Raw genomic sequence first — 23522 nt, 5'->3', positions numbered from 1 at the left:
AAAGAGAACATGTTATACAATGCATTGCATGTTTAATTGAATTGAAATAAGTGGTATCTAGTTATCTCTCTGAAACAAACACGTTTACATTGCACTTTTAATGTAGCTTTTTCTCAGTCTGATATCAGAATAAGTCAAGAAAATCACGGTTGATATTACTTTCAGTGCATTTGTCACACTGAAATGAAAGGTCAGGTTGAACACATTGCATTGTGGGACATAGTATCTATAGAGCGCTGCTCTATAATGAACAATACAGCACATGTATTAAGTCTTAATATTCCATGCACACAAAATTCATGTACTTTGCACAGTATACATACTGGAAAGAATAGTATGAGTAGTAGGGTAGTATGCTATTTCGAACATAGTCATTGCCTTTTGAAAAACTGTGTAAGAATGAGATACATGCTGGGAGCACGCACTTCATCAGCTTTACAAAATTCTCTCGCTCTTTCTCTCTCTCTCTCTCACACACACACACACACACACACACGCATAAACGCACAATTACAAAACACAGATTTAAACATGCACACATAAAATGAAATATACAGAAAATACAGTGTTTTACATTTTTACAAAGAAATAAAACCTAAAAGCTAGAAGCTAAATGTAAAAATAAGAGAATTTGTCTTCCATGTCCATTGTCCCAATATTAATTCTATCATCACATCTGTTTAAGCTCTAGCTGTATGGATAATGGTGGATAGATTAATGGGCTGTGCTGTTTGATATTTTACAGTAGTTGACTGTGTTTGGAATGGAATACTAACTTACTGCACAGTTTATGTATACTGCATACTATACTGCAAAACAGCATCCATTATGCTACAATAAATGCTTCAAACTGTAGTATGTTACATTGTTGCTACATTCAGGGAGTGACATTGAGTAATATCTTAATAAAATAATAAAAAAAAAGGTAAATCCACATTTTTTGTAGTTCCTTTACATACAATGTTTAGCTTTGCACTTCTTGTGATTGTATTTAAGCTTCAAAATTCATAAAAGTTGCGTTCATTTGTAAAGACTATCATGATGAACAAAACCTTTTGTAGATCACAGGTAGGACACACATCTTATTCTCTGCGATAATCCAAAATCCAATGGAAAAAAATCCAATTTGATTTTTGTCGAGGGAACCAGGGTAATGCTAACTTCCAGTTTGGCCTACAAAAATATGTCATCACTGCGGCACTCTATGGTACTGTAGGTTAAGTTCAAAGCATTGCATTGTGGGATACTGCATTCCACACAGCTCACTCTGGTTGTATGTTGAACATTTCTGCAAATGTAGTAGGCCATCCGGGTGTTCTATGCATACAGAAAATTCACAGCATACATACTATATACTGCAGAGATGCTAGTATTTTGTTCCAACGATAGCCAGTATCTTGCGCATGGACTGATGGGATCATAAGCACATAAAATACATGACGGCTGAGCAACAAACGCAGCGACACTCACACATCAATTAAGTTCACACACGCTACAAAAACCAGGCATATGGACAAAGGACATAGTCTTATTATAAAATAATGAAAAACGAAGAAACAACATGCAATTAAAGAAAACCATGCATGTTTTATCTATATCACCATTTTGGCTAATTGTTTTATTTATTTTGCCTTGACAAAATGAGTTATCGTATTGAAAGACAGATCTGCATATCTTTTCAAGGCGATGCAGTACATAAAAACTGTTCATTTGCATAAACTGATTTTTATTTGGTAATCTTTACCAGAAACCACTTTTGTAACAAGAATCACAATGTGAGATGCTGGCAAGCGAAGAGAGAGGGCATATCGGTAAATATGTTCGTAAGTAAACGTCATCACATTGCCTGGTCACCAGGTAGAGAACCACTTCACAGCGGGATGATAGCTGCCACACACAGAGACGCAAAGTAGGCAAGCAGAAAACAGGAACTCCAAAAGCCCTTCGTCTGCATAGTAAACAATCCAACCGCACAAGCGCTTCATTCAGAACTGCGACAGAACACAGGTGAAAGAGCAGCGCCACTGCAGGCCATGCTGGGAAGGATTTGTGTTCAATGAATGTTGTCAATGATAATTCCCACCCACACACTGGAGTTTACTGTGCGTCAGAAAACACTGTAATCCATTTATCTCAATGTTGATTATGCTTCACATGGACAAAACGATGCTGCAATGTACTCTAGCACAGATGTTTGTTGACTATTGAGAAGGCAGGTGGGTCCATTTGCGCTTTCGGAAATCCAATTTATTTCATTTCCACTTGATTTCAAATGAATCCCATTCATCCCATATGCTCAAGACACATTTATGTAGACAAAATGCCCCATTTTTCTCTAGTGCAGTTGTTCTCAAACTTCTTTATCCCAATCCATAACTTTGCCAGTAGGGATGGGCATTTTCCAAAAATTTTGCAATCGAATATTTGGGCTCATAAAATTCCTTTTTTTTGTCACGCTTTCTGAACAAACTTATGATTAGCCGTTACACAGCAATGTTCTACAACAATGTTACGTTATATCGCAAGGTTTTATTTTGGTTGAAAACGTGTAAACAAAAAAAAATACATAAAAAAAGCATTCAAGATCAAGCAGAGCAAACGGAAAAATCAAGCAGACTGTGCCATTACATATACTCGAGTTGGCCTATATTCATTGTGTTTACATTGTTTCACGTATAAATTCTGAGAGAAACAATAATATCCATATGCTCGGGTGAAAGTTTGTTCCTCAGTCTGATAACAATAAGGACGTGCTGACAAAGATAACGTTTGCTAACAGTTTCTTAGCGCTTTGTGTTAAACCACTCTCCCTCATGGAAACTTTATATATGTCTCAAGATCATTTGGCTATCAGATGCGCTGTCTTCTCGGCTCAATCAGAGTACAGCTGCGCTTACCTGCAGTCATGAATGCAGTAATGGACAGCTGTCTTTCCTCAGTCGACTGTTTGGATTTAATGTGATTTCTCATTGTGGTGGTGATATTATGATAAATCAGTTTCACTAATTCATTTGATCCGAAGTAATTACATTTTGTCAGATCATTTAGATCAAAGTAAATCCAAACTTTAATCAAACTGTGATCAAATACTATCAACTTGTTAACACGCTCCACAGCGCCACCCAGTGCATTTAGTTATAACTGCTTAGGATTTATCATGGATTCCCTGCATTTACGGCCAGCAAATCAACACATAGTAAAATTCGAATAGTGTTTTTATTGTTCGAATAATAATTACAGAACGAATATTCGAATGTTCGACTGCTTTCATAGCTACTTTTAGCTAATGAACCTAAATGAGACAACAGTTTAAGTAGCCAATCACTACAGTTTGAGAACTACTGCTCTAGTGTGTAAACGCACTCAGCAGGATGAAAGTATAGGATAATCAGAGGTCTCAGGTAGGGACTGAGAAGAGCCTCTTTGGTGCAGAGTACAGCTGCCAACTCCTGGCTCTAAAGGGCCACCCGGAAATCAGGTTTTGACGTCAAACACTGAATACGCTCCCTGGTTTGTCACAGCAATGAAAAGTGGGCAGCCCATGCATGGAGTCAATAAAGCTAGCCGTCCAAGGTAGCAGAACGGTTGTACATGAATGTCTGTGTTCACATATGTGCTGCAGTTGTGTATGTTGCAAAGATGCTTGTTTACCATTCTCAAGTCATTATGTGCTTTTGTGGGTAGTGCGTGTGGTTCTCCAGTGGGCATTTTTTTGTGTGTGTATTTATGGACAGGCATGGCTAAGGCCACTCATGGTGATAACGTTTGCCGTTCTTTTTCCGCTCTTTCTGCAAGTGCTCCAGTTCCGCCTCATACACCATCTCCTGCATCAGGTATTTCTCCCTGCGCATGCGATCACACAGGTCTTTGGGCATGTCTGGAATCATGTGGGCTATGAAGGTCTTGATGCCAAACACCAGGTGCTACGGAGAATATAACAGACAATCAGACAATGGGAAAATCATAAACATGAAATAATCTTAGATTGCATTGCAGTATTGAGAAGTAGCACAATTAGCCTTGTGTGAAGGAAGACCAGTGCCATCATGGTGCCATGACAATGAGCACTTCAGAATCTAAATAGTAATAGGTCATTTGGATATTTTTTGCATACTGTTTTAAGAATACTACCTATTTGGACATGCTACTAATTTTACTATTTTTCCAACATGAACATATTCTGGTGGTTCTTGGCCAGAATAAGTCATTTTGCCAAGAGTCAAAAAAGAGTCTGGCTCCTGCGATTAGGCTAGTGCTCTAGTGTAGCCGGTTCCTCTCGGACCACTGCAAGCAGGGCTTGTACAGACGATAGCCGGCATGGGAGTCAGGCATGTTAACAAGTACGCTAAAAACCACAGCCTCTTGTATCAGTGGTTAGTGCAGTGGTTCTTGAGGCCAGGACAGTGAAGTTTATTACCTGCACAATTGTCACATACCAGCTGGCCTCCGTTACACTCACTGTCCTAAATCTCACTCCCATCCGGGTCATGGCACCACTGTAACCTGTTCCTCCCAGGTCACTCCAAGTGGGGTCTGAACCAGTGATGGAAGTCAGGCACATTAACAAGGACTCTAACACCGTGTCTACCCCAGATGTGACAGCTGTCGTGTTGTGCCGGACAGCACCCCAACAGCTAAAGGATGTCTACACTGGAAGCGACAAAGCGTCTGTTTACTGTCTGGGACTTTTGACGCACTGCACCGTACTGCATCCTGTGTAGACAGCATCACTGATTATAAACGGCTCTATTGACTTATCGTGAAGTTTATTACCTGCACAATTGTCACATACCAGCTGGCCTCCGTTACACTCACTGTCCTAAATCTCACTCCCATCCGGGTCATGGCACCACTGTAACCTGTTCCTCCCAGGTCACTCCAAGTGGGGTCTGAACCAGTGATGGAAGTCAGGCACATTAACAAGGACTCTAACACCGTGTCTACCCCAAATGTGACAGCTGTCGTGTTGTGCCGGACAGCACCACAACAGCTAAAGGATGTCTACACTGGAAGCGACAAAGCGTCTGTTTACTGTCTGGGACTTTTGACGCACTGCACCGTACTGCATCCTGTGTAGACAGCATCACTGATTATAAACGGCTCTATTGACTTTTGTCAAATTATCTTGTCCCACTCGCGTCTGGTGTAAAGACTGAAGCCTCTAATGTCAGCACTAGTGCAGCTCCTGAGGCCAGGGAAGTGAGGTTTACCTGCATAGCCATCTTGTACCAGCTGGCCTCCATTACACTAGAACAGGGGTGTCCAAACTCGGCCCTGGAGGGTCGGTTTCCTGCAGAGGTTAGCTTAACACACCTGCCTGGAAGTTTCTAGCATGCCTAGTAAGACCTTGATTAGCTAATTGCTGCTTTCTTACTTCTCATGCCGGTAACCCTTGTCCACACAGGGCCCATATTTAAAAGCATAGACAAAGCGAGGGATGTAATCTGAAGTGATGGCAATGACGAAGGCATTTGTTATGACAGCCACAACTCCAATTCCCTCCAGGACACCATGCCAGATTCCTAATTATAAAAAAAAAAAAAAATTACTGATCTATCAAACCAAAATATACTGAAATTTACAAGGACAGATTATACATAAATCTATAAAATAATCTGCAACATTAAAGAACATTTAAGCATTGACATATCTTGTATATTGTGAATATTCATGCTATCATTCTATATTTACAACAAGCTGTAAATGTAATTACAACAAATGACTGTTGTGTTTCTTGCATTTAGATAGGAATAAACTGACACCAGGCTAATTGAGGGGAAAAGGACCAACCAATGTCAGTAGCGCGGGCAGGCATCGGTCTTCTCCACTGCGAGACAAACTTGTAGGCGTCTAATCGGATCTCGATGATGTTATTGAGCAGAGCAAGCAGAGGAGCCAGAGGAAACGCCGCCACAAAGATTGTAGTGAAACCAAACTGCAGAACTGTACAGAAAGCATATCAATCTTGCAGGCCATCTAGATCAGTCTAACAATTGCTAATTTAGAGCAGAAAACACTGACACAAAAATGCTTGTCCAATGCATTGCAAGCATGCTGTCCTGTTGAACATGCTTACTGTAACGTGTGTTTGTGTTAATGTGGTGGTAACAAAGAAATAACACATCTGATTTAATGTAACTGAAGGTTGCTGATAACTGCTAAGGTAGCTGTTGTCTAACTTAAACTATGTAACTTGGTTCTTCTTCACCATGACAGAAAATTACACACTTCACCAGATCTCACAATTAGAGCAGAACTAACCCATCTCCAGGTACTCGTCCACCAGGCCGTGTGCGTTCATGGGCTGCAGGTTCCAGTCTCTATCCCACTGCGGCAGCTGTTCTTTACTGTTATTCTGCTCTCCTGCTCGTTTCATCTTACGCCGGGACCACCAGTTCTGCAGCAGCCTGATGGAGGAACAGAAAAAAAATGACTTAAAAATTGTATTTGATAAGTTATAAAGAGTGATGGTTATGTCCGTATCTAAATAATCAAGCAACAGAGCAGTACATGTGTTTTACTATGTTAGTCAACACTATTTCTTTAAAGCACAACAAAAGAGTATTAAAAAGCAATTGTAACACCTCTGTAAATGGGTAGTTCTCTCTCTGATGGACCAGGCAATTAACCTCAGAAGAACAAGGCACGTGATGGGAGGCGGCGGCGGTGCTGAGTAAATATCAGAGGCAATCGGTAGGTTAACCACAATTTAAATTTTACTGTAAATGGTTTAGGGTTTGTTTCTTTTTTTTCTTCAGTAAGTACTTTTTTTTTCAAAACATAAAACAATAAAACACAGAAAACACAATAACCACACCCTTGGGTGCACCCGTTAATTAACTATACATTACACAATAAATCACCTTCACATTCAATCAAATTAAATGGCCACAGTTAGTGATAACCAACGGGTAACTGCAGTATGCAACTGGTATGCAAATTAGTCTTTCCAAGTCAGATGTCAATCTGAATAAAAGGTCTGATCAGTCTTTTCCTTTAACTGGAACTGGTGTCTCTCAAATTTTTAGTTCCCAAGGAGAAAAATAGTATCAGTCACTGGAAGCAAAATTCTCTTACTTGGTAGAAGAAAATTAAAATGAAAAACTGTCCTTTATTCCAGGTCCGTGATCCTTTCAGTCAAGATGGGAGGCTTGCCATCAATTATGGAAATCCACATGAAAGTTCATCCTCACAAGGGGAAAAAAAACCTGGCCTGTCCATTCTCGTCTGTTTTTTTCACAGGTATACGCAATCAAAATGGCGTCAGCAAACCGCAGAGACACGCACAGAACATGCGGCCTGACCCAATCACACAATTCCACGTGCAAGTTTTGTGGTGCAGGAGTATCACAAACACGCTGAATCATCTAACATCTTGTGTTTACGGGCTGTTTTGATCAGTTAATATGAAGCTTGAATTAATTAAAGATCGTATTTTTCTATTTTTACACTCTCTCGTCAGATCAGGTTTCTCTGTCGCTCTGTATCAGTCTACTAGCCTGCACACGCTAGCCACAGGCAAGTGGGCAGAGCCAACATCCTAACGCTCCGATTGGTTGCTTCTCATTTCTTAGTTCAATCCAAAAACACAAATATAAATATTTTTATCAATCTATGTAGATTTTCATTCATATGAATGGTCATTATATTGAATTCAAACAATGATGTATATAATAATATTCATCACAGCAATCATTTAAGAGGGGTTACACTTTCCCCCCCTGAAATCATGCAAGTCCCTTTTGAGTGGCTGATTAGTCACTACATTTGATGAAACATTGGGCACAATGGAAAGGGCACTTGAATTTTCAACACCACTGAGGGATTCAACAAGGGCAGTGTTTAACCCATGGAACAAAGACTACCACAAAAGACAGGGGGTTTCCGAGTTGGAAGTAGGTAAGTCTCTCAGGTTCCTCTCTCGGTCTGCTAGAACGTCTGAGCGGAATACTCAAATTCTGTTCTCCCTCAATTTCTGGCTGTTGCTCTCTCTCTTTGACAGGAGCATTCGGGATTTCAGCTATGTTTGTCACTTCATCTTCTCTTCGAATAGTTAAATTCTTTTCTGATTCAGTGGTGTTTTTGTTGGGTATTTTACTTGTTTCAAGGACTCCTGGAGCATCAACAGGTAAGTATGTATCTGGAGCATCGGCAGGTGAGTCGTCGACTGGATTTGCTTGTGCAGTATCACTGTCTGAAAGTTTTGGATTAGTTGAGTCTGTTTTCAAAGAAGTAGAAGTAGGTTTGGTCAAGGTAGGACTTGAATCTTTTGATGCTGGTAAGAATCCACAAGGAAGCAAAAGGTCCCTGTGAAGTGTACGAAGAGGACCATCCCTTGTTTCAGGCAAGTCGCCAGCTCGCTTTACTACTACATACACCTCGGACTCCCACTTGTCTGATAACTTGTGCTTACCACGCAACTGAACATTTCTCACCAATACGCGATCATTGACTTCCAATGAGGAATTTGTCACAAGCTTGTCAAACCTGATTTTGTTCCTCTCGGCACTCTTTAATGCTCTATGGGAGGCAAGCGAATAGCTTTCTTCCAGATGAGATTTTAGATGTCTGACATTCGGATTTTCTGAATGCCTGATGTTTCTCAAAGTTCTTTAATTGTGCGTGACTCGAAGTCGGGGCCCTGGTCACTATGAAGGCGTTCAGGAAACCCATAATACACAATGAAGTTCTCCCAAAGACACTTTGCTACTGTTCTTGCCTTTTGATTGGGAGTAGGGACTGCCACAGCATACTTAGTAAAAAAAATCTGTGATCACTAATATGTCTCTTGTGTTACTTCTGTCTGGTTCCAAGGAGAGAAAGTCCATGCAGACTAATTGTAATGGTCTGGTGGCCTGGATGTTGACCAAGGGTGCTGCTTTTTGAGGTGGGGTCTTCCTTCGCACACAACGACCACACGTCCTGATCTTCTGTTCCACGTCGGCAGCCATCTTTGGCCAATAGAATCGGGCTCTGACCAGATCCAAGGTCCTCTCCATCCGCATGTGACCCATACTATCATGTAAACTGCTCATCAAAGAGGATCGTAGTTCTTCCGGGAGCACTAGCTGGTAAGTGATGGAATCCTTATCTTTCCGTCTCCTGTAAAGTACTCCGTCCTTTAACTCAAGGCGGTTCCACTCCTTCAAAAAGCACGGAAGACCAGGAAGTTCCTTCCTTACTGTTGGTGGGGGGTTTTCTCCCAACTCCAAGTGTGACATCACCTCTCGAAGCACTGGATCGGCTCTTTGTTTGTCACCAAGGTCTTTTGAAAGGTGAGGTGTAATAGGTAACAATTCAGAGCTATCTTCTTGTTCATAACAGCATTGGAATGGAGTGCAAGGGAGCTTACAAGAGCAATGCCTGGTGCGGCATCAGCTGACTGCCTAACGAGGTGCTTCTCGCAGATAGCCTGGACTACATCATCCGTAGCACTGACAGAATCCTCTGCTTTGGTAAGATGATGCTGTATGACCTGTTCAATCCTTTCACATTCGTTTTGGGACATGGGGTTCGCTGGAAACGGCTCTTGAGGTCGCCTTGAAAGGCTATCAGCATCAACGTTCAGCTTACCCGCCCTATACTGCAACTTGAATGAAAAAGTGGAAAGGGCTGCAAGCCAACGATAACTAGTAGCATCCAATCTTGCAGTTGTAAGAACATGAGTAAGAGGGTTGCTATCAGTGATGACAGTGAATTGACTGCCATAAAGATAATCACTCAACTTTTCAGTTACTGCCCATTTAAGGGCAAGAAATTCAAGTTTGTGAGCGGGATACCTAGACTCACTGTGTGACAGCCCCCTACTCGCAAATGCAATAGCACGCATTTGCCCACCTTGCTCCTGATACAGTGCAGCCCCCAAAACTTTAGTGCTGGCATCCGTATGGAGGAAATAGGGGAGTTTGGGGTCTGCAAAACCCAGGATGGGTGCAGTAGTTAACTTTTCGATAATGGACTGAAAAGCTTCTTCACAAAGAGGAGTCCAACGGTCCCCAAAGGGCTCCTTAGGATGGTAGTATGGACCCTTTTTGTCTGTCTTTTTACCACCTTTCCTTAATGGTGGATAACCTGAGGTAAGATCATTGAGCAGCTTCACGATCCTTAAATAATCCTTAATAAACCGGCGATAGTAGCCGGAGAAGCCCAAAAATGACCTCAGTTCTCTAAGGTTCTTAGGACTCGGCCAGGTTTTTAAGGCTTGTATCTTTTCGGGGTCAGTCTCCACTCCACGCTCTGACACAATATGTCCTAGATAGCGAACGGAGGTTTGACAAAATTTACATTTCTCCGGAGACAGTTTCAATCCGTACTCTTTGAGGCGAGATAGAACATTCAACAGATGTCTCTCATGCTCCTCTAGAGTGTCCGAGAATATTATCAGGTCATCCAAAAAGACCTGTATTTCCCTCAGATTAATGTCCCCCATACACTTCTCCATCAATCTTTGAAAAGTACTAGGTGCATTGGTCACACCTTGGGGCATACGATTGAATTCCCAAAACCTCAATGGGCAGACAAAGGCAGTTTTGGGTTTATCCGACTCCTCAACTCATATTTGATAGTATCCTGACTTCAAATCAAGCACAGAAAACCATCGGGATCCCGTCAGAGCTGAGAAAGTCTCCTCAAGATTTGGTAGTGCATACGCATCTTTCACAGTCTGGAGGTTTAACTTTCTATAATCTATACACATCTCCATCCTTCTTTCTCACCACCACTATTGGTGAAGAGAAGGGTGACTGGGACTCTCAAATGACTCCACTGGCAAGCAGATCACGCAGATGCTTGCGGACGGCCTCAACATCTTGTGGGTGGATTGGCCATGCTCTGTGCTTAAAAGGAGTTTCATTATTCAACTGTATGCGATGTTTCACCTTTTGAGTGTGACCAGAGTCTAAGTCGTGCTGGCTGAAAACCTCTGGCATTTCTCTGAGTTTTTTAGTGATACAGTCCTTCCACTCTTGTGGTAATGGGGACTCACCAAAATTTAGAGTGAAATCAAGTTCCTTCACAGGTAAAGGCTCATCATCTGAAAGTGAGTTTGGTGGAAGGAGCAAAGACTCGACCACATGGAGCTCCGCTACTGTACACTTTGGTGGAATAGCTATATCATGTTCAGTTTCATTTGTAAGCACTACTGGTAAATGGTAAAGTGGTGCTTTTGGAAGCGTAATTAGGCATCGTTTAACAAACAACCCACCAGGCAAAGACAAGTTAGATGGATGCTCCACCACCACACACTTGTCAACCCCAGAGGGCACTGTAATGGAACCTTCCACAACTACAGTCTGTCCTGCAGCCATGACCTCAGGTACTTTGCCATTCAATCGTACATAGCCAAGAACACCACTCGTGTTTCGTTTCCGCCTTGTCTCCAGTGTGCTCAGAACCACTCTGTAACCAAATAAAGATGGTTGGTAAGTTGGGGAATTTGATTTTAAATTCTGCTCATAGAGAACATCCAATGTGTTTGTGCCTATTAAAACCATAGACTGATTGTGGGGTTTCACATCAGGGACTACAAAAGCTATGGTAGGCACCTGAACACTCACTCCCAGGAACTCCTCAGGAAACGTAATGTCTACTTTTATGTAACCCTCGTATGGAACTGAAAGACCATTGGCTCCTTCTACTTCCAAGATGTCATTGATGGAGTTTATAGGGTACACTGAGAGATGCTGCTCATAAAAGGACTTGGGTACTGTTGTAACTTGTGACCCAGTGTCCAATAAACAATGACATTTTGCACCTGCTACGCTGATTTCTGCAATGCATCTTGCACCAACTAACCCCTTTGGCAGACTAGAGCTTGACTTTCTAGAATAAGTACATTTGTTTGAGACTCGTTTTGCAGTGGGACAGTTTGATTCTGACTTAGCCCTCGTCTGTCCCACAACAAGGGCTGACTTTAGTTTAAATCAGGGTTGAGGCTGGGGTTCTGAGAGTCCCACAGAAGCTGCTTTTCCCTTAGGAGTTTTCGCTTTGTGGTCACAAGTGCAGGGTTAGGCTCAGAAGTGCAGGAAGATGCAACGTGGCCGTCCTCACCACAGGTAAAACAGTACCATGGTCTTGGTCTGCCTGTTGATTTTTTTATTAACTGGAGTCACACTCTCAGTACCAGCCGTTCCCGCCGCCTTCTTGTCCTGTTTTTGTACTACTTCTGGCAGTGGGGATTTCTTCTGGATCTTAGGTTTGGTCGTAAGATTGGCTAGTTGATGTTGGAGCTTAGCTATCTGTTTCTTGAGCTCCTGCATTTCAGTTGCAAGTGAAGCCATGTTTGAAGCTTCTTTTTGCTCCAATTCAGCAGAGACCCACGTTCTTTGAGAATGCATCAGAGCTCTCTGCTTAGAAGACCCAAGATGTTGCTTCATACGATTGACTTTCGCTGTATGTTTGTCTTCTTCTGTACGTAGCATTAACAGAAGCTGTGCAAAGGAAGGAGGACGGTTGCGCTTTTGCTCAAGCTGCAGTTCAGTAATCAAATCATTATCCCAGCACCCAACAAAACTGCTTGAGAAGATGTCTGTCTGCCTCTTCTGGAGAAATGCCACCTCTTTTGATAGTCATCCTCAAAGCTGTCTGCAATCTATAAAGGTAAGCGGATGGTTTCTCACCAGCGTCTTGCAGAGTATTCATAAACCTTGCGAGGAGTTCATCGTCGTCCTCTACAACACCAAAAGCCGAATCCAGCAACTGAAGGTAAGCTGAGGATGGAGCTTCAGGGCTTAGATGATTTATAACATCTACTGCGGGTGGCAAAAGACTGTCCACTATCTTCCTGGACACATGCAAATCAGATAAGCCAGGGTCCTTCAAGATAAGCTCAACACTGGAGCGCCAAGTATCATAATCAACTTCACTTCCAGGTCTAGGACATTTACCGGAGAATACCCTGAGCCGTGATTGTACAGGCCCTTGAGCAGCCAATTCACCACTCCTCACAACATGTTCAACGATGAGTTTCTGGACTTCAGGTGGATTGAACACCTGCTGAGAAGTATAGAGAGGTCGAGCATTTGATTTGATAGGTGTGTGCTGTGACAGCGATTCATCTATCTGACTTGGCTTAACCGCTGCTGCGCCAACGTTCTCGCAAGGAAGCGCTTGGGGTGGCTGTTCATCTGGATCATCATCTCCAGCCTCAAGATCAGAGGACACTGATGTGAGTTCGGTACTCATTTGAGATAGCATCTGGCTCAAAACTGCTTCGAAATTGGTTCCACTCAATTTAGCAATTTCTTTCAATCCTTCTAGGTAGGATTTAGTGACACTACTGCCCAATTGATGCATAAAGACGCTAGACAATGCCTTCACTTGGTAATTGATGCCTGGATCACTGGATAGTTGGTGAGTATAAGGCAGCTGTGGTTCTAGAGATTGCAAGGCTTGACCACTGTTATATTCAATTATAATGCTCTGGTAAAACTCTGACTTTGTGTCACTGATTAAAAAATGTTCTGGCAAAAGAACCATGCATTTTCAGGATGTCAATTAATTCCTCATCACACTCTGTGTTAGTCAAGCCACTAACTATTACAGAATTCGGAACTTTAATGCCCTCTGCCTCAATTATATTCATTATTTTTTTTTAAATTGTGACTATTAATACCCAACAACAGCACCACCTCTTGGCTGGCTCGCCACAATGTAACACCTCTGTAAAAGGGGAGTTCTCTCTCTGATGGACCAGGCAATTAACCTCAGAAGAACAAGGCACGGGATGGGAGGCGGCGGTGGTGCTGAGTAAATATCAGAGGCAATCAGTAGGTTAACCACAATTTAAATTTTACTGTAAATGGTTTAGGGTTGGTTTCTTTTTTTTCTTCAGTAAGTACTTTTTTTTCAAAACATAAAACAATAAAACACAGAAAACACAATAACCATACCCTTGGTTGCACCCGCTAATTAACTATACATTACACAATAAATCACTGTCACAAATCAAGCCTCCGTGGCTCCCTCCGATCCCCACCAGAGGGAACCCTCACCGGAGTACTAACTGTTCCTTAGGACTTCATTTCCCATCACCCCATGCCTGACATTGATTACATGCACAGGTGCTGATCATTACCATGACTATTTAGGCAGTGCCTACCTTACCCTCATTGCGAAGTCTTGTTTTTGCTACTGCTGACATTACTGAGCGTTTATACCTTGTTTGATTACCTGTTGCCTACCTGGATTGTTTAGACCTGTCTGATTGTTCGCTGCCCGCCTCTTTGATCTTGCTCTGTGTTTGGATTTACTCTCTCCTCTGTCTGCCGCCGGCCTCGACCCCTTTGCATGGACTCTGGTTACGATTCTGCCTTGCCTATGTTACCCTACGTACAGGAGCTCTCCACACAGAGACGATCCGTCTATTTGTTTTCCAATCCCCTCAGACACCCATTATCCTGGGACTGCCCTGGCTCGAGAAGCATAACCCGTGTGTTTCCTGGTCCAAGAAACAGATAACCCAGTGGTCTGACTCCTGCCGCCAACATTGTCTGAACCTGACTCCTCACGAGACTGAGAGCAACCCAATCGCTGCCCCCAAAATCCCCACGGAGTACCACGACTTAATTGAGGCGTTCAGCAAGGCCAAAGCATCTCAATTACCTCTCCATCGTTCAAGTGACTGTGCTATCAACCTTCTATCCGGTTCACATCCCCCCAAAGGCCGAGGATTACCTGTTGCCTACCTGGATTGTTTAGACCTGTCTGATTGTTCGCTGCCCGCCTCTTTGATCTTGCTCTGTGTTTGGATTTACTCTCTCCTCTGTCTGCCGCCGGCCTCGACCCCTTTGCATGAACTCTGGTTACGATTCTGCCTTGCCTACGTTACCCCTGTATGCTGTTGACTGAACTTTGCCCGTCTAATTGTTAATAAAGCTGCACATGGATCCCAACGTCACTGAATCGTCATTACAATCACCTTCACATTCAATCAAATTAAATGGCCACAGTTAGTGATAACCAACGGGTAACTGCAGTATGCAACTGGTATGCAAATTAGTCTTTCCAAGTCAGATGTCAATCTGAATAAAAGGTCTGATCAGTCTTTTCCTTTAACTGGAACTGGTGTCTCTCAAATTTTTAGTTCCCAAGGAGAAAAATAGTATCAGTCACTGGAAGCAAAATTCTCTTACTTGGTAGAAGACAATTTAAATGAAAAATTTTCCCATCTTTCAGTCAAGATGGGAGGCTCGCCATCAATTATGGAAATCTAAATGAAAGTTCATCCTCACAAGGGGAAAAAAAACCTGGCCTGTCCATTCTCTTCTGTTTTTTTCACAGGTATACGCAATCAAAATGGCGTCAGTAAACCGCAGAGACACGCACAGAACATGCGGCCTGACCCAATCACACAATTCCACATGCAAGTTTTGTGGTGCAGGAGTAACACAAACACGCTGAATCATCTAACATCTTGGGTTTACGGAGCTCCATGAAGTTATTCCAGATCTGTTTCAACACCATAATCACTCCCATCTGTAGGCACAAGTCAATCAGACAACCACTGGGATGACACTAAGAGAGAGAGAGAGAGAGAGAGAAAAAGCATAAATATTTTGGTTGCCCTTGTGAAACAGAAGTGCACTTTAGCACAGTTTAAAAAGAGTACTGATTATTTAAAAAAAATGTAAAAGAATGAACTTAAGTGCAAACTGAATGTAATGTTTTCTGACACTTAACTGCATGTTAATTGCAATTAAATGAAAATGTATTATGCAGTTTTGTATAGTCGAAATTTATATCAAATGCATTTAATATAATTTTAGTGTTTTATTTTTTAGTTGACACTAAAATAGGACTTAAATGCACCTCTATATTATGGTGATGGTAATGGTGAAGTTGCAATTTAGTTCATTTAAAATATAGGGCCCTATCATACACTCGGCGCAATGGCAAGGCACGACGCAAGTGTTTTTTGCTATTGAATAAAATATCAAAACAAATGTACTTTTATAAGCACAAAAAATGATTCAAGTTATTTAAAATGTACTTTAAAGTAAAACTTTTCATTTGGCAAGTGGACTTTTTAAAACTGTGTTAAAGTAAGTCATGAAAGTGTACTCTCTTTTTAATTACACTTAAGTGGCATTAAAATTATACTGTCTGCAAGTACAGTTCTTAAGTTAAGATTTCTACGTTTTAAAATTCAATACAATTAACCACACTTCTTTTTTCACAAGGGTGGTTTTGATTATATTACATGATCTAAAACAGTACACTAATGTTATGAGCAAGCACGGTTGCAATGATGAGGCAATTATGAGAGTGTTTGCACAGAATAATGACAATTTTTATTGAAATCTCATGGCAGTTGCGTAACCGAGGCAGATACTTGATCGTGCCGAAGGACAATAATAAAAATGTGAGAGGACTCATTAAGGCCTCATCTCACCCACCTCCTCCATCCTCCACCGGTTAAACAGCTTATTATAGTCACCCGGCCTGCCAGCAAACCTGCGGAATATACACACATCACAACAACACACGTGAAATTAGCTTTGAAATTCAATTAGCCAGGCTATTGTGGGGGAGGCGTTAGCGTTAGCGCCATAGAGTTCCTGTATGAGTTGATGGCAAACAGATCTCAAGTGGTATAATCTGGGCAAATGAAAGCAGCAACAGCAAGCAACCCAAGCACTGAATAATTCATCAACTAGGTCAAGAGTTGCTTACCTTCCTAAAAAGAAAGCTATGTAGAAGGTCGAGCTGTTGAGATTGACGAACTGGAAGAGAAACATCTTGAGGGCAAAGCTGTTTTCCCATTCTGATTCTGTCCGTGGGTGTTCTAGATCACAAGTGAACATGTTAAAATCATTAGGGAGCAAAGCACTGCATGGTACAGGCGTGAGGAAAGTTTCTCACAGCGTGAAGACTGCAAGAATTTCACCCTCAATCAATAGTGACCTTGACTGAATCAATACTTACCCAGGTTTGTAAGTAGGTAGGCCACTTTCTCATAGACCTGGTGGGTAAAAGGAATTTGACTCAGTACCATTATAGACTAGGCTGAAAATAGGAAATGAAAAACATTTTGCAAGCGATTTACAGACTATGCCATTAATGATGAATTTAATACATGGTTTATACAAATCTACAGGATGTTAGTACCCAAAAAATTGGGATCAGTACATTTATTTATTTATTTTTTTAAGAAATTAATCATTTCATTTAATAAGTATGCATGCATAGTGTAAATGTACAGTGTATAATTTATGTGTAGTGTAGTGTAATGTAAATAAATGTTACAAATTATTTCTATTTTAAAACAAGCTGCCCTTTTGAACTTTCTGTTTATCAAAGCATCCTAAAAAATGTATCACAGGTTCCATAAAAATATGAAGCATCACAATTGTTTTCAGCATTGATAATAATCAGAAATGTTTCTTGAGCAGCAAATCAGCATATCAGAGTGATTTCTGAAGGGTCATATGACACTGAAGACTGGAGTAATGATGCTGAAAATTCAGCACTGCATCACAGAAATAACAATATATTACAATAGAAAACTGTTAAATTGTAATAACATTTTTGAGCAGACTTGGTGAGCATCTTCTTTCAAAAAAAAAAAAGACCAACCCCACACTTTTGAAAGTTAATTTAAGTCGCTATATTTACATATATTAAGTTGCAATGTTAATTAGAGAAAGTAGCATTTCCATCCCTGTCTTCAGGAAAATAAAATCGTCACACTGGTGCCACATAGAAATGGAAATTAAGTTGTAACTGCTCGGGAAGTCACTCGTTTATTGAATTGAATTACTGACTTGCTGTTTTAAGGATGCAGATACAACACTGTAATAACATTAATGTTTGCTTACATTTTATGTCTGGGAGCGTCAGTATGTAATAGTAGTCAATCATTTCGATGATTTCATTTTGAGGCTCTGGCATTTCAGAATAACATCTGAGATGCTATGAAATTAGTAATGTAAAACAAAAAATAATAATAAATGCAAATTTCACATTACTTTTTTGCATAGCCATGGAACCACTTGGAGTAACAAAATATAACTATGCTGAAAAAAATGGGAATGTATTTTATTTAAAATCTGTATTATTATTATTATTACTGACAGTACCATCAAATATTCCTAATTGTACCATTCCAGGAGAGAGAGAAAATATCAGTTTACATATTCACAATGAGTTTTATTTTGCATTGAAGTATTTATTTTACTTTGTACTAATGTTTTTATTGCTTCAAAGTGTATTTTGCTTTCATTTAAGTTCTTGTGGCAAAGCCTTCCAAAAACTTGTTTCTCTTTTAGTGTGAAACGTCAGTGTAAAAAGTTTTGTGTAAAAGTTTTCCTTATTGTGCCTCTCTCTGGTGTGAAGAGGCCTTCGGGACTAGAGAAAAGACACTAACCACATTCAGAGACATGATGATCATGAAGTTGATGCAGACTCCAGTGCCTGAGGTGGCGAACTGCCAGTTCTTCTTCACAAACTCCCACTGAAAGGAAGCAAACTTCTCCATGGCAATGAGCCGGAACACCACCACGGCAAACACAGCTGTCAGGACCAGAGAGATCTGGAAGAAAGATGACGAGAGGTGAACAGGGTGGAATGTTTGAAATGGATGGATATATATTGGAATCTTGCAGAAGTTTCCCTTTACAACGTTAGACATAGTTTTGATATGCATTGCCTTTTAATTCAGGGCCACCAGAGGGAGACAGTTATTTATGGTAGTGCAGCTGTGTGCGCTAACTTTAATCAACTAAAAATCTAGTAATAATCAAAAAAAGTTCATTTTAATTTCAAATGTTCTTTGGAGCTACAAACAGGGTTCAGAACCGAGAATAAAGGAATGCTTTACAGAGTAATTACACAAATGAATATCGAGTAATATTAGTTATTTCATAACAGGCTACTGAGAGCATTACATTCAATAAGTACTGTTTTCTAAATATTGTCCATTCCTTCATCCGCAGAATTACCAAAATAATTGGGTAATGCTTAGTTTTACAGTACCCTTGTTACACGTTACATGTACTGTATTTACTATAGTAATAACACTAAACTATGAACAATAACAAGCAACTAAACAAAAACTAAGCTTTACACTAAGACTAATGTTAATTAGTTATTTCTACAAGGACTTCTTAAAATAAACCAGTGTTTGTGAAGTTGTCAAGAAACAAAAATAAATCTAATTGGAAATGAAACCAGAATTGTTGAATTCCATACAATTCTTGTCCCAATTTGCATGACGGGTAGTGATAATTCTGATCTGCTTGTTGTATCTTTGGGGATATTTTGAACACAGAATCCTACCATGAAAAAGATTCCTGAAACAGACACCATGAGTCGGCTGAGTTTGTCTGTGAAGGGCTGGAAGGGCTCTGGTTTCCCTGAGATGGGGTTTACTCTCTCCTTCCGGGAGTATTTGGCTTCAAACTGGGGCCGTAGCTCCTCCTTTTTTAAAAAACAAAACAAAACAACATCATATTACTCATGAAACAATTGGTTGAAGATATTTTTACAGATCTCATGAATGATTCTCATCACATACAGATGTTCAACCTCATCATCTGTTTGGTTGGACATGATGTCAATCCAGAGGCTGTTTACATGTACTGAATGAGTTAACATGAGAAACTTCAATGCCTCAACATGAGATATATTTATTAATACATTCCACAATATGACAGTTAAATATAGAAGAGACTGTATACAGCAGCAGTTCTCAAACTTTTCAAACCAATTATCATGCCAATCATCACCTAATCAGCACCACACTGTCAATGTAAGAACATAGGCTACATATTAGAAACACAAAAATATAATAGGACTGGCTCACTTAAAAATTAAAATTATGTCATTATTTACTCTGCCTATTGTCTTTCCAAACCAAAATATCATCCTTTCTTTCATAGAGCACAAAAGAAGATATTTTCAAGACTGTTCATGCTCCGCTTTTCCATACAATGAGAGCATATAGTGATCTGGCACTGCTAAGCTCTAAAATAGAAAAGAAGCACTATAAATGTAACATAAATATAGTTCATGCAAGTAGTGTGCTACATTCCAAGCCTTCTGAAGTAATTTAATAGGTTTATGTAAGGAACAGACCAAAAGTTATTACTCGCTTAAAAAAAAGAAAGAAAAAAGCCTTTTAGTTGTTTGTTCTTGTAGCTCTTCAATTTAACCATTAAGTAGTTAACCACGATAAGTAGTTAAAGACAGAACTTTCATTTTTGGGTGAACTGATTAGAAATTAGAAATAAAACATTTGGGGAAATAAATAAAAAAATCTATTTAAATAAATGTGTGTGGCATAAATATGCTGTTGTTCTGGTGCTAGTTTCCATTCCATTTCCACCACAGAAAAAATTCTGGTTCCACACTGGCCCTAAAATCTTGCTGGTCTGGAACCAGGAACAAATGACCAAATAAAACTTTAGATAAAGTTTTTCTAACAACAAAAGTTTAGCTGTACTACTGTGTTAACGTCTACACTAAGCACTAAGAATGATGATGTATTTTTGTAGGGCAACCTGGAAGTTAGCATCACCCTGGTTCCCTCAACAAAAAACACAAACCTTATTTCAGGCATTAACCAAAATCCCATTCAATAAAACCATTGACTTCAGAAAAAATTACTTGTTTACAGGTTTTGGTCTACAAAAATACATCATGCCTGCAGCACTTAGTGGAAAAGAGGTTTGTGTAACACTATTGGGTCATGAACCACAGTTTGAGAACCACTGTTATACAGAAATTAGCAACAGCAGAAATCTACAGGGCAACGAATGCAAACTGCAGACGTACAGCAAGTATGAGCCACATCTGATCGCTTTGATCTCTGGGTTATTTTGAGGTGTTCCCTCAAACGCATTTCACACAAAATATGCACAGTACACCAGTTCACCATCACTCTGCACATGCTGATGATATGCGGTTCACAAGAGCTGTTCACACTGAGATTTTATCATGGGAAGTTGTCAAGTGAATGTGAATGAGTGTACATTACTACGACTGGATGCCAAAATGTTATTGGTGTGCTGTGCAACTGGTCTTAGCTAGAAAATATGATTACAAATGAGATTCTGTTTTGACAACAAATAATACATAATATGAATAAAATGAACGATTATTAACTAAACACTCTTAGAATGCCGATTCACCACATGTACGCAAAGAAAAATACATTTTTGTTCACAGAGAAAGCATCAGCTCATTGGAAATACATGCCTATACCCAGAATTTTTGTAAAACAGCAAAAACTTACAATTACATAAAATTCACTGCAGTTTCCAGCTGAAATGAATACTAGTGGCAGTAAAACACCAACAGCTTTTATTCCTTTTCTTTCAAATTCTGATTACAGGGACAGATTATTGATTAATAAAGACTTATTTTCATATGGTTCCTTGCACGATATAATGTTATAAACTCATAACACTTTTACCATAGTGAATTATTTGTAAATTAATAAATTTTGATGTCTGCATCACATAACCAGCTCCATATGTATGGCTTTTCTGACATAGTAAACTTGCTTGATAGCTCACCTAGTGCAGCTGGAGCAGGATAAGGTTAGCTTACAGTTTAATATAGGTGGTCCTTTTTTTAATCAAATACGATAGAGGATTAACATTTTAGCGGCACTTACGATACATACAACAACCAATGTAGTAAAATGATCCCAGATTCACGTTCATCTTTTGGATAAAACTGAATGCGCTTTAAGTGCCACTCACTGGACATTTCACTTTGAATGTCTCGCAAATCTTTCAAGAAGGAATGTAATAACATTTTATAAAAAAGTTTTTCCAATGAGCCTGGGTTGCAGCAAAATTATCAACTCTTACGTCTTGCTGACATTTGACTAAAATCTCTACAGGAGATGGACACGCATAAAACGTAAACTTTTCTCAACCCAAGAACGGCACGCAACAACAGATGCTTTGTCAAAGCTAATCGCTGTCAGTGTGAACACCCTTGAGTCATATTCACATTAGGAGCAAGGCATGCACAACACAACATGATACGGTAGGAGGCACACTCACAGAACACACCATGACACAGGATTTACACTATAGGAAATACAACAGACAGCACATAGATTGGCCACACACCAGTTACAGTTGTTCATGAACTTAATGGTCATTTTAACAGGTTTCAAAAAATTATGATATTTCTAAAGGAACATAAAGCAACAAACAGGAAGGCAGGCTCACCTCCTCTTCCTCCCAGTCAATCAAATCCCAGTCGTAGGTTAGCTCCGCCCTTCTCCTCTTCCAGAACTCAAGGAATACCGTGGCTGTGACAGCACAGGAGGAAGTGGTAAGATGTGAACACAATATGAACAAGAGCTTTCAGATACAGTATGGTTCTATTCAAAGTTACTTGAGGTGACTAAGAAAGGTCATCTTAAGCCCAAATATACATATGTACATACAGGAAAACAAGCACTTTAACTATGCAAACTCAATTTCAGGCATCGTTAAGAACGCAAATCTCCTTGCTGAAAGGAACGGTGTTGTGAGCATTTGCATAATCTTCTTCTATTGTGAGTTTTTTTTTTTTAGGTCAATTACTGTCTATAACAACTGCTGAGGAAGTTTGTTGAATTTCAACACATTTATAGCCCATCTAATCCCATTTGTGACCAAAGGTTTGAAGGGTATAAAAGATGTTGTTGATGATTTTTTAAAGTGTGTGAATAGTCACAGGACCAGAGCCATTTTGTATTTGCCTCTTTGAAAGATGATGTCTGTGACTATGAAAAACCTGTTATAATATACAGTAGATACAACTCTCACATTTGGTTCTTATGACATTTAAAGCAATGGTTCTCAACCAGGGGTTCCAGGGCCCACTACGGGGCTGTGGCAAACTTCAAGGGGGTACCTAATAAGTACTAAAATTATTAAAATGATTTAAATGTACAGGTGCATCTCAATAAATTAAAATGTCCTGGAAAAGTTAATTTATTTCTGTAATTCAACTCAAATTGTGAAACTCGTGTATTAAATAAATGCAATGCACACGGACTGAAGTAGTTTGTGTTTGGTTCTTTTAATTGTGATGATTTTGGCTCACATTTAACAAAAACCCAAAAATCAAAAACCCAAAAATCTCAACAAATTAGAATACTTAATAAGACCAATAAAAAAAACATTTTTAGTGAATTGTTGGCCTTCTGGAAAGTATGTTAATTTACTGTACATGTACTCAATACTTGGTAGGGGCTCCTTTTGCTTGAATTACTGCCTCAATTCGCCGTGGCATGAAGATGATCAGTTTGTGGCACTACTGAGGTAGTATGGAAGCCCAGGTTTCTTTGACAGTGGCCTTCAGCTCATCTGCATTTTTTGGTCTATGATATAGAGAATCTATGGGGTTCAGGTCTGGTGAGTTTGCTGGCCAGTCAAGCACACCAACACCATGGTCATTTAACCAACTTTTGGTGCTTTTGGCAGTGTGGGCAGGTGCCAAATCCTGCTGGAAAATGAAATCAGCATCTTCAAAAAGCTGGTCAGCAGAAGAAAGCATGAAGTGCTCCAAAATTTCTT

At 40.1% G+C, this 23522-nt stretch overlaps 1 protein-coding gene across 1 annotated transcript in view; it reads right to left on the bottom strand.

The window, feature by feature from the left end:
- Positions 1-5370: 5370 nt before the first annotated feature.
- Positions 5371-23522, bottom strand: part of LOC107555677 (anoctamin-3-like) — a 50465-nt gene continuing 32313 nt past the window's right edge. Inside the window, exons 11-20 of the mRNA XM_016238546.1 lie at positions 22185-22267; positions 19276-19416; positions 18365-18529; positions 16924-16960; positions 16672-16783; positions 16395-16452; positions 15410-15513; positions 6262-6407; positions 5791-5943; positions 5371-5522 (exon numbers count right to left, since the gene is read on the bottom strand). Coding sequence (XP_016094032.1) covers positions 5371-5522; positions 5791-5943; positions 6262-6407; positions 15410-15513; positions 16395-16452; positions 16672-16783; positions 16924-16960; positions 18365-18529; positions 19276-19416; positions 22185-22267 — 1151 coding nt within the window. The remainder of the gene's footprint in view (positions 5523-5790; positions 5944-6261; positions 6408-15409; positions 15514-16394; positions 16453-16671; positions 16784-16923; positions 16961-18364; positions 18530-19275; positions 19417-22184; positions 22268-23522) is intronic.

The sequence above is a fragment of the Sinocyclocheilus grahami genome, unplaced genomic scaffold (assembly GCF_001515645.1).
Source record: "Sinocyclocheilus grahami isolate Dianchi unplaced genomic scaffold, SAMN03320097.WGS_v1.1 scaffold543.1, whole genome shotgun sequence".
NCBI lineage: Eukaryota > Metazoa > Chordata > Actinopteri > Cypriniformes > Cyprinidae > Sinocyclocheilus > Sinocyclocheilus grahami.
The sequence above is the reverse complement of the archived record's forward strand: the minus strand, read 5'-3'. Positions and strand labels throughout refer to the sequence as shown.